Raw genomic sequence first — 12,865 nt, 5'->3', positions numbered from 1 at the left:
AAGGGTTTACAGATATTAATGAAAATCCCAGACAGAGGGTAGCCAAACCTAGAACTGGCGGATATTGCCCATTAAAGGAGAACTAAAGCTTAGCTAAAGGCTAGAAATGTTGTACATTATGTTTTTGGCTTCTGTACCAGCCCAAGGCCCCCACAGCCAATATTGCACCTTTTATTGCATTTGCCCTTTTGGAGCCTTCCGTTTAAGTGGGCCAGACTAGAACACTCCGATAGCATCCACTAGTGGGAGGAACCTTAAGTGGCAGTCTGACTAGAAAACTATGATGAATGGCAGAAGACAGGGCCAGGCAATCTGTGGGTTCAGGCAAATGCCAGAGGGCTGCTGTAAGGTGCCACAGACAGTCACTATTTATTGGGCTGGGGGGGCTGTTTGTGCCTCTGGGTACTGGGAATGCCAGGGGGGCTGTAAGGTGCCACAGACAGTCACTATTTATTGGGCTGGGGGGGATGTTTGTGCCTCTGGGTACTGGGAATGCCAGGGGGGCTGTAAGGTGCCACAGGCAGTCACTATTTATTGGGCTGGGGGGGAGCTGTTTGTGCCTCTGGGTACTGGGAATGCCAGGGGGGCTGTAAGGTGCCACAGACAGTCACTATTTATTGGGCTGGGGGGGGGGGCTGTTTGTGCCTCTGGGTACTGGGAATGCCAGGGGGGCTGTAAGGTGCCACAGACAGTCACTATTTATTGGGCTGGGGGGGCTGTTTGTGCCTCTGGGTACTGGGAATGCCAGGGGGGCTGTAAGGTGCCACAGACAGTCACTATTTATTGGGCTGGGGGGGCTGTTTGTGCCTCTGGGTACTGGGAATGCCAGGGGGGCTGTAAGGTGCCACAGACAGTCACTATTTATTGGGCTGGGGGGGCTGTTTGTGCCTCTGGGTACTGGAAATGCCAGGGGGGCTGTAAGGTGCCACAGACAGTCACTATTTATTGGGCTGGGGGGGCTGTTTGGGCCTCTGGGTACTTGAAATGCCAGGGCCTATTTTGTATCCCAGTACAGACCTGAGTGGGCTGAACTATAATATTCTGATGGCAGCTTATAGAGAGTTTATAGCCAGAATTAGAGCAGCTATTAAGGTGCAAAGCCTGAGTTACACTCCGGATTCTATTTGGCCGGGGGAAGCGGTAACACAGCTGCACCGTACATTGGCCAGGCTGAGCCATTATAAATACACACAGACCCAGCTGCATTGCAGATTGAATTTGGCCGGTTATACGAGCTCAATGTATCTGTGGCTATGGGGAAACATGTATATTCTGCTCAAAGTGCTCAACAATAAACCCGTTTATCTGCAGTAATTATCTGCATCTGCCTCCTCCTGTCACGGCATATGTCTGGCTGTGCACCCACAAAGAGCCGAGCACCGGAGAACTGGGGGAGCCGCAAATACACCGACTACTGCGTTTACTCAATCCATCAAGAAAGACATGTAGATATCTGATCCCTGCACACAGCCATCAAAATGATTCAATGCTTTGACCCCTGAGACAATATACCCACTGTGGGCTCCTGTGAGAAGATGCCCGACCTTCCCTCCATGCAGGTTTCTATATATAAAGTTATTGCCATTTACAGCCCATTATTCTGCTGCCGGTCAGTCTTCCCCAATGGTCTAAAAATATACAGATCTTTGGAGCAAAACGCCTTCAGCATTATGGGCCTAATAAAGTATCGATTGTGGTGCCGTTCCGGCAGCAAAGGGCGCGTGAAGGACAAACATGCGCTGGAGTCGGACCTACAGGGGCCCCAGTGTTGTGCCAGAACAAGGAGACTGCAGTGACCCATTGTGCCGGTACCGAAGCGAAGAGCCTTTGCCATTCAGTGTGATTGCTGTAATTACCAGTACATTCTGCTGTCAGATTCCCAACACAATGGATATTTTGCTCGGCAAAACAGGGCTGTGAATAAAACATTGATCCAAGAAACTGTATCAGCGGGGGGTTCAGACAATATACAGAGATTTACAGGACAGAAAAACATCATAGGGATGAACAACACAGAAACCCCTAATATCCCCATCCCTGTAATCTGTTCCTTCAAACAGTAGGAATAAATACCATTTTATATGCTGAAATCCAGCTGCAAAACTGTTCCTCTCTTTTTGCATCATTTGGAATCCTGGCAGGGGAGGAGGGACTAAAACACTGATGTTACAAATTGTAACAACTTCCCACAGCTTACAGGCAGCATGCAGGAACTACATAACCCACAATGCATTGCACTGGGATGTTCCTTTCCTTATTGACATCACGTGTGCAGCAGGGGATTGTGGGGTTGGGAGGAGGCAGGCTGAAGGCCTTATATGAGTATTCCAGTCATTCTCCTAGTTAGATCTATAATGCAGCAGGGTCCAATTAGACCAGCAAGACACTGGGAGAAATACTGGTGGGCCCCACTGCCCGACAGCCCGCTGACTCCCTGTGATCTATGGGGCACATTGCACATAAGGCACGTGGAACCTCAGAAGATTGGCGCGGGGTCACTTCCAACTGCTCTCAATGCGATTGCTACGTAACATCACTACTAAGTAATGGTGATTAAAGGAACAGTAACACCGAAAAATGAAATACTAGTCTTTCTGAAATAAACTCACAACTTTTACTAGTGCAGGGCAATAGTACATTATACTTTAACTACTTTGTTCATTTTCATTTTTTGTTGTTACTGTTTCTTTAAGATACCCAGTGTGCCTTAGTGATAACACCTCTCAGGCACTGAGCTTTTGGGCTTATTTAAGCTGATCCCACTACGGGGTCTTGTCAGACACTTTATGAGAGGAAGGCATGCAAATGCAATATAATAAAATAGTTGCACCTACTCTGGCTCCTTAATTTATATGCCATATGCCGAGGTGCTGCTTGGGCAAGCTTGGCACAACAAGGCACAACAGGGCACAACAAGGCACAACAGGGCACAACAAGGCACAACAGGGCACAACAGGGCACAACAAGGCACAACAGGGCACAACAAGGCACAACAGGGCACAACAGGACACAACAGGGCACAACAAGGCACAACAGGGCACAACAAGGCACAACAGGGCACAACAGGGCACAACAAGGCACAACAGGGCACAACAAGGCACAACAGGGCACAACAGGACACAACAGGGCACAACAAGGCACAACAGGGCACAACAAGGCACAACAGGGCACAAGGCAAGGTACATTTTGGTTCAAGGGAGACCTGAATTTCCACTGTGTGCCAATAACTGCTCTCAGTGAAACAAGTGCAAATGCTGTTACTAATGGTACAAATCCTGTCATTCCCACATCACCAGCACAACTAGCACCAAACCAAATGGGGTTTGCACCCATACAGATAGATCTTGTGCAAAATACTTCAAAATAGGCCCTGACATTACAAGTAAACAGAGGCCCTAACAGAACATTGAACTCTGAAGATGTGGGCCTTATTAACTAACGGCATTAAGGGGGAAATTTCCAAAGGCTGAAAACCGTGCCATGTTTTGCCCATAATGTAGCCATTTTTTTTAACCAGATTTCATCCATGGATACATACTGTATATATCCCACTGGGTCCAAATTCTGCTGGTCAGGCACAAGTGCAACATTGGGCCCCTGTATAAATGCTACTGACAAGGCATGACTGGCCAACCTGGTATGTATAGGTCATTACGTTATATGCAGAGAGGGTATCAGGGAATGTCAAAAGTCACCTATAGCAGCCAATCAGCAGGCAGAATTTAATGGACATATGTTTAAAGCAAACATCCTATTGGTTACTGCTCCTGGGCAAACATAGCGCCTTTTATTATATACTAACCTTCCACATCGAGGCACCGGGGAGGTTCCGCCGACCAGATGAGGTTGTACATACACTCGATGTACTCGGCCCCTTCCAGCTTGTAGCCGGGGAAACACTGGTAATAGACCACTCGGCCCACCGGGAAGGAGAAATCAAACTCCGAGATGTTAATGTAACTGTGGGGCTGAACCAGCGGTCTCAGGCAGCCTGCAAGGAACAAACGGGCAGCGTTGGGGATAGCTCCATCCTGAACTAGCGGGAAATATTCATTTATTGTATTAGGTGCCCTGTTTATAAATATGGGCTGTGAAGGGATGAACACCCTAATGTATATCATATGTATGTGTATATATATATATATGTCTTTCCCTCCTTTATATGTGCCCAGGCAGGGGCCCTTTAGCAAAGCGGCACAGGTTCAAATATTAACTGTGTTCCTCTGGGCCCTACTATGTGATGAATCCATTGGCTAGACTATCAGGGATGCATGGGGGTGTAGGAAGGGGTTAATAGCACCTATCCAGCTGCACTTATCTGTGCCAATAGGATCTGACTTGGTACTGAACCTTGGCACATGGCGAGATTGTCCCACGTTCCATCATCCTGACATATGGACGCCATGTTGTCCAAGTCTGGGTAACGAGTCTGAAATCCATCACGGCAGCTCATTATCAGCTTGTCCCCCGTCTTGTAGGTCTTGTTAAGTATATCGGCGTCCTCCACGTACGGGGCGAGGCAATCTGTGACTGTAAGCACAAACATGTTCCTTTGTTATTGCCACTATCACTCATACGTAACATCCTTATATAGTATCACTCATGTATTATAAGGGATAATGTACCCCCTTCTGTAAATGATAAGGATATTAGCAGTCACTGAGGGGTTCTGTGCCCATATAAAGGCACAAGGCTGCAGGCTGAGTTATACAGGGAACTCTGAGTATCACTCATGTATTATAAGGGATAATGTACCCCCTACTGTAAATGATAAGGATATTAGCAGTCACTGAGGGGTTCTGTGCCCCCCATATAAAGGCACAAGGCTGCAGGCTGAGTTATACAGGGAACTCTGAGTATCACTCATGTATTATAAGGGATAATGTACCCCCTACTGTAAATGATAAGGATATTAGCAGTCACTGAGGGGTTCTGTGCCCATATAAAGGCACAAGGCTGCAGGCTGAGTTATACAGGGAACTCTGAGTATCACTCATGTATTATAAGGGATAATGTACCCCCTACTGTAAATGATAAGGATATTAGCAGTCACTGAGGGGTTCTGTGCCCCCCATATAAAGGCACAAGGCTGCAGGCTGAGTTATACAGGGAACTCTGAGTATCACTCATGTATTATAAGGGATAATGTACCCCCTACTGTAAATGATAAGGATATCAGAACTCCCTCCTCTACCCAATTTTCCATTAGCCAAGTGTCACGGCGACAGTGAAACTGGGGGTTAAGACGGAATTTCAGAATTTGTACAGAAATTATGGATTCGTTTGGTTCCTACCTGAATGCAAAAGAGCCAACAAATCCCCAACAGACTCAGTTTTCAAGCGCATTAACAGGAAAATAATTTTCTTTTTATTTGCAAACATCTCAAGACGTCGTTATGAAAATGACTGAGAAGTTTGTGGGTTTAATAGCCGGGCTATTACTGTACCCCCCCCCCCCCCCCCGCTCGCCAGAGGTAATTGCCCCACAGCGGATTCAGCCAAATAAACTTATAGAGAAACGTGTGAAACTGAAATGATTAAAATGAGCTTGTTGTGTGACTGGGGAGCCGGGGAACAGAGGAGCCCCCCACGCAGGGAGTAAATGGGGGCCCCCCGACTCGGAATGACAAGTAATCAGATGCTTCATTTATACAGAAAACTTCTCTGTGTTTTGTTATTTAATTTGCGGTTGTGATGGAGCGGCTGGGGCTGCACAGCACATTGGGCTCTCTGCCTCACGTTACCTGCATTTAATGCCCCCATAAAGATTTATTGCAGAGACCTCCTTTGTTATTGCGGCTGCTCATTGGCAGCTGATGAGATTTAATTTCTATAGAGAGGTCCCTATTATATTATATTGTGATGTACGGCAGCCCTATAGCCACCCAAAGCTCTCACTGCCCAACATTCTACCCATAGTTACCTTACCCAAGTGCCCACTCACTGCCCAACATTCTACCCATAGTTACCTTACCCAAGCGCCCACTCACTGCCCAACATTCTACCCATAGTTACCTTACCCAAGCGCCCACTCACTGCCCAACATTCTACCCATAGTTACCTTACCCAAGCGCCCACTCACTGCCCAACATTCTACCCATAGTTACCTTACCCAAGCGCCCACTCACTGCCCAACATTCTACCCATAGTTACCTTACCCAAGCGCCCACTCACTGCCCAACATTCTACCCATAGTTACCTTACCCAAGCGCCCACTCACTGCCCAACATTCTACCCATAGTTACCTTACCCAAGCGCCCACTCACTGCCCAACATTCTACTCATAGTTACCTTACCCAAGCGCCCACTCACTGCCCAACATTCTACCCATAGTTACCTTACCCAAGCACCCACTCACTGCCCAACATTCTACCCATAGTTACCTTACCCAAGCGCCCACTCACTGCCCAACATTTTACCCATAGTTACCTTACCCAAGCGCCAAATGTGGCATTTAGCTTCATGGCACCTCAGCCCTTCTGGCATTGGCCCAGTTACTGTCACTGAAGGATTTGTCTGCACCCAGGCAACTAAACCCACTTAGCAATAACTGGGTTAAACACTGACACATAACACTGAATCAGTTCCCCAGCTAATGAATGAGAAGGAACCATGGAGGGTACTAGTGAGTAGGTCAAACCCGGCATTACACCATTAGACACATGATCGATACTAATATTGGGCAGAAACGCAGCGCAGGGTGGAAAATAGCTTACGCCACTGAGGGACTGAAAGCAACGATCAATTATTTATTAAGTGTTAATTGGATTCTGTGGAGGTGAAACCAATCAGTGCCACAAACTGGTGGGACCCAGGGAGGCTTAAAAAAGCTTATGTGTATTTGTTATACTTAATAACCTGATTAATAGATATGGTAAGAGAGAAAGAAAGGAAAGAAAGGAAAGAAAGAAAGATTATAGTTGAAAGATAGCTAGATAACTAATAGATAGATTATAGATAGATGACAGATAGATTATAGATAGATGATAGATAGATAGATAGATAGATAGAGTATAGATAGATGATAGATAGATAGATAGATAGATAGATAGATGGCAGATAGATAGATGACAGATTATAGATAGATAGATGACAGATAGATAGATAGATGACAGATAGATAGATGACAGATAGATAGATAGATAGATAGATAGATAGATAGATAGATAGATGTTGTGGTAATTCTCACTTCTAGGCTAAAACTGCCCATACAAGACCCTATAAAATCATATGAAACTGATTTTTTGGAATTCGTACCCATCATTTAGCCAATCGGACAGGTTAGAAGATGTCGGTGGGATAAGGATAAAACCTGCGCAGTATTGTGTATCTGCCGATACCTTTGGGGCCCTACAATGGGAGTCACTTTGGTACCATTGGTGCCTGTAACTATTTCATGCCCAGAACCTCCTCCCATTGGTTATATTTAGGGCTTTATCCTACAGTTTCAGGCTGAGTGTGAGTTTTACATCATTGCATTTAAACAAACGACCGTTATCCCAACGTTCATCAGAAGTAGACTAAAAGCTGAACGTGTATGGCCGGACTAAATGTATCCACTACCTTGTATTATCATTGTTTGTTTGGAATACATTTGGCAGGTAGGTATTTAATGTATATAACTGACTGTATCATTGATGCTTAGTGAATGTATATATATATATATATATATTTATAATGGAGAGTATCTTTTTGGTACCTGTGTATGTATTCACTGTATTCTGTTATCCCAGCACGGGCCCAATGGGATGATTGAAGTGCACATTAGCGCCGTTCCATAGAAAAATGACGGGAAAAGTCCAGGGCAATTTAAATTAGAATTTGAATGAAATTCCGGGGGGCGCTGACCTGAGTAGATCCGTGTGAGCAGATTCGCTATTAATCATAGAGAGGACGTGAATCCAAGGTCGGCAGTAAACCCTGCCATTGATTTATCCGGCGCTCTATGGAACTGGGAGCCGCTCTCTTGTGATGAACATTACGTTTAGGGATAACATTAATACATTAATAAAAAGCCTATAGCGTCTGTTTAACCCTTTCACTGTCAGATTATTGGGATTATCTATATATGCTGCTGGCCAAGCATAAGCGCACAGTATGGTTTCTAGTGTATCATAGTGTATTTCACTCTACTTGGGGGAAAGTGGCCCCTTATATTCTTGTCGGGTATAAAGGGGCACTAGCATCAAAAATAATATATAAACCTCATTTTATTTATTGCTATTGTAAAGCGTTCAAGCTCCCCGTGTGAACAGGACCATTTGTTTACGTTGATATAATGAGCTCTGTATAAACAAACCCCCTTCCTTTCCTAATCTGCAGCCTTAATAAAGATTGATTTAGGAAGGAGTGCAGGAGCAACTCATTTTACAGACTGGACTAATTTATACATCATGGATTGGCGATTTATTTTGCTAACTAATCCTCTGCAAACAGTCGCTCAAGTTGGCCGGTGCAAGTGACTTCCCACAACCTGTGCATTGCTATGCTCGCAGGAACCCCATTCAGTGCCATAGCAACGGCTGCCATATTGTACTGAAACTACACAGGCAAAGAGGCTCTACACCTGGCTACTCGGCAGCTGATTAAAGGGCCGGACGCCTTTTACTGCTGGCTTAGATTGAGTAAATGGAAATTGATTAGTAAGCGCACAGTGCATGGCTGGGTACCCATGGCTAGGGAAGGGCACAGCGTGAAATCAGCAGAAATAGCGAGGGCCGAGCGCACAGACGCAGCTAATGAGCCCAATGCAAGCTCAGCCCTTCTCTATGGCTGGGAAGTTGGGAGAAGCCACAGCCGATTCATTCCCTGGGGGTTACAGTATATAGGGGAATAAATACAATGAGCAGCACGATGGGGGCTCGTTTAGTAAGCTAATTAAACATGTAGATGTTGGCTTCCTGGTGTCAGTATCCAATGCAATGACCAGGACTTATTCCTGTAACTAAATCCTAAGTATTTAGCCACATTTAACCCTTGCTATAGAGTTGCTGTACAGGCCTAGAGCCACAGCTGCCCAATGAGAGAGCTGATCACCCTTTACAACTAGGGGCCCACTCTGCTTTGCCTATGACGACTCCCAGTCCACCCATTTCCCCACACATTTACTGGCCCCAACCACCTTTCTCTTGCCCATTTCTCCGCCCCTTACATTATAGCTCCACCCCCAAGTGATGTACCTCATGTATATATATGGTTCTGTAATGTTTAGAGCCACCCCCCGCAGATACATTCTGGTTTTGGTTAAGGCAAAGGTTGTTGGTGAAAGCTTTATAGCAACCAAGCCCTGAGTTAAAGGGGAACTATACCCAAACACAACTTAAGCATTAAGTAAACATAATTTATACAAACATAATTAAAAAAAACAACTTTGCAATATACATTAATTAAAAAATGTGCAGCCTTTTCATGATTTTTAATGTAATAATCTGGCTTGGAACAGTTCCCTAAGCCCCACCCCCTGTTCCCTAAGCCCCACCCCCTGTTCCCCTGCTGCCTGCCTTGAGCCTGCCTCCTTCTAATCCCACAATTCCCTGCTACACACGTGATGTCAATAAGGAAAGGAACATCCCAGTGCAATGCATTGTGGGTTATGTAGTTCCTGCACGCTGTCTGTAAGCTGTGGGGAAGTTGTTACAATTTGTAACATCAGTGTTTTAGTCCCTCCTCCCCTGCCAGGATTTCAAATGATGCAGAAAGAAAAGAACTGTTTTGCAGCTGGATTTCAGCATATAAAAATGGTATTTATTGCTATTGTGAAGGAACAGATTACAGGGATAGGGATATTAGTGGTTTCTGTGCTGTGTGGGGCTCTTTAATGAATTTTAGTTCAGAGGCTGGAGTTCCCCTTTAAATAGCAAATGTTTCAATGCCCTATAGGGTCATACAGAAGGGAAGAGCAAACACAAGAGATATATCCCAGGAATTCTAGTGCAATAAAGTGTTTTCTAAGAAGCTATTGGTGTAAAGAGCATTTACAGTTGTATAAGTACAGGACACGGCTGAAGAGTAGGGCAATAAATGATGGAGCCCCCGTAAGCCTTTGGGGGAGTCACTGCCGCAGGAGCGCTGGGACGATGGCCGCTATATTTTTGCAGTAAGCACATTTATTGCCACACGTTGCATTTATGATGATGTGATTCCCACTCTGCTCCAGTAATCAGGCCGCTAACTGTTACTAACAGCACCAGATGTGCTCGAAACCGAGCCGCCCGAGCGGCCCCGATGGGATTCCAACGCCGACAGATCATTATTAGCGCCATGGCCGCCCCTCCCCAGGCCGTATTTTCACTTCATCTCACACCTAAGTACATGGTTACAGCTTGGCTGCATATAGGGAACCCGCAGAGTTGGCTCCAAAGTGCTAAAATATACTCAGATATAAGAACAGGTTCCAGACTGGGATTCTAAATAGGCACTGGCATATTAGTTATATTAACACACAAACAGCCCCCCCAGCCCCCCCCAGACTGTCTGTGGCACCTTACAGCCCCCCTGGCATTCCCAGTACCCAGAGGCACAAACAGCCCCCCCAGCCCAATAAATAGTGACTGTCTGTGGCACCTTACAGCCCCCCTGGCATTCCCAGTACCCAGAGGCACAAACAGCCCCCCCCAGCCCAATAAATAGTGACTGTCTGTGGCACCTTACAGCCCCCCTGGCATTCCCAGTACCCAGAGGCACAAACAGCCCCCCCAGCCCAATAAATAGTGACTGTCTGTGGCACCTTACAGCCCCCCTGGCATTCCCAGTACCCAGAGCACAAACAGCCCCCCCCAGCCCAATAAATAGTGACTGTCTGTGGCACCTTACAGCCCCCCTGGCATTCCCAGTACCCAGAGGCACAAACAGCCCCCCCCCAGCCCAATAAATAGTGACTGTCTGTGGCACCTTACAGCCCCCCTGGCATTCCCAGTACCCAGAGGCACAAACAGCCCCCCAGCCCAATAAATAGTGACTGTCTGTGGCACCTTACAGCCCCCCTGGCATTCCCAGTACCCAGAGGCACAAACAGCCCCCCCCCAGCCCAATAAATAGTGACTGTCTGTGGCACCTTACAGCCCCCCTGGCATTCCCAGTACCCAGAGGCACAAACAGCCCCCCCAGCCCAATAAATAGTGACTGTCTGTGGCACCTTACAGCCCCCCTGGCATTCCCAGTACCCAGAGGCACAAACAGCCCCCCAGCCCAATAAATAGTGACTGTCTGTGGCACCTTACAGCAGCCAGAACCCACAGATTGCCAGTCCGGGTCTGAATGAGAATACTGCCAGCTTATGGGCATGTGTAGGGCAGCAATCAAGGTGCCCAATAAGTTGGACAGTCAGATGGCTAAAGGGGACCTGGTGAATTTATGAAGGTAAATAAGGCTTGGATACCTGAAAGATATTAGACTACATGGACAGGCTTTTGTCCCTCCACAGCCCCTGTAGAAAATCGGTGTTGCAGTAGGGTTTGGGTAGATCATGGGCTGTTTTTTGCATAATGGATTGGATCAAGGATGTGATCGTGTGTGTGTGGACTGTTTTTTTATTAGGGCCTCATTCTGCTTATTGGCAGGGCCCATCACCCAAGGGACTGGTGGGCTAATGATTTTGGCCCCTTGGGGGGGGGGGGGGCACTGCTAGTAGCATGGGTACCCATTATAACTTACAGTGGCCCTGGTTGAGGCCAATTAGGGTTAGAGAAGCAGGAGGACCTCTAGTACCTCTGGCAAGCAGGTCCAACCCTGTGTTTAGTATGTGCCGGAGGGTTGCAGACTGGACCTGTATGTTGGACCTACTACAAGATATAGTCTGTATTCTGTGCCCCCCCCCCTCCCTCATGGTGGCCCATTGGCGATAAGTACCCAGTATTAATGTCCTTTTGGCTCTATCTTACAAACACAGGCATGAAAGTAGCCAAGAGCTGACAGCTAAACAGCCCCTTCTGTCACATTGTAGGACATTCCACTCCGCAGTTTTTCTTCCCTTTCTGTGTCGCCAAAGGGCCTTTTTATTCCTCCTGCATTGCAGGTTTTATATACACGGCAAGGTCACATCTCCCCATAGTGTCTGTATAACAAACACTTACACAGTATATGGGCCCCTTTATTCCCTCCTTCCCTTTATATGTATTATTCTTTGTGTTTCCGACTCTTCCCAAATGTACATACCGGTTCCCCCATCACTGTCCCCTATATACAGTTACTGTAGGGCCCAATATAGTGATGCCCAAAAGGTTCAATGCATAAGAAAAAACAAAAGTATAATTTCTATTACAATGAGCTATACAATATAGTTGTTACATTTCACCCCAAACCCTCTGGGAGGAGCTGAGGCAGTTACTTTGCGTATAACACCCTCCCTTCCCGGGTTTACAGATAAGGAGGATTTAACTAGAAGCATTTACACTATTCTGCACTGTTTTAGTGCATAGACTTGTCCCATTTTATAATGGATAGCCTGTGCCCCAGACAGTGTGAGGAGCTGCTGATACCTGCACTAACCCCCCCCCTCCCCGTATGAGTGCAGCGACTGCGCTGGCACCGGCCCGGATACTGCCACTAGACAAGACGCACCATGGTTTTTATCCTGCAGAGCTAACATATTGAATGCCTCCTCGCGTCTATGATTCACATTTATACAATCTGTTTCCCTACACGACGCTGGTTTTAAGGGCCAGATATGAAATTAAAATAATTGTCCTTGCATGTAGCCATCTGCCACATCTAAAAAGAAGCATTAAAAATAGAAATGCACATTATTTGGGATACTCTGAACGTTGAGCAGGACTCAGACTTGCTTTTTAGCACCTACAATTTTCGACACCTAATTTCCCTCATTATAATTTGCTGGTCGGCCAATGGCCAATGGCCAAACATATAT

General features: G+C 46.4%; 1 protein-coding gene across 2 annotated transcripts in view; it reads right to left on the bottom strand.

Moving 5' to 3' along the window:
• tlr5 (toll-like receptor 5) overlaps window positions 1-12,865 on the bottom strand; it is an 89,336-nt gene that overhangs the window by 10,928 nt on the left and 65,543 nt on the right. For both annotated transcript variants that reach the window (XM_031901790.1, NM_001078891.1), the window contains 2 exon segments: window positions 4,351-4,530; window positions 3,803-3,991 (listed from right to left, as the gene is read on the bottom strand). In XM_031901790.1, coding sequence (XP_031757650.1) covers window positions 3,803-3,991; window positions 4,351-4,530 — 369 coding nt within the window.

This window comes from Xenopus tropicalis, chromosome 5 (assembly GCF_000004195.4).
Source record: "Xenopus tropicalis strain Nigerian chromosome 5, UCB_Xtro_10.0, whole genome shotgun sequence".
Lineage (NCBI taxonomy): Eukaryota > Metazoa > Chordata > Amphibia > Anura > Pipidae > Xenopus > Xenopus tropicalis.
The sequence above is the reverse complement of the archived record's forward strand: the minus strand, read 5'-3'. Positions and strand labels throughout refer to the sequence as shown.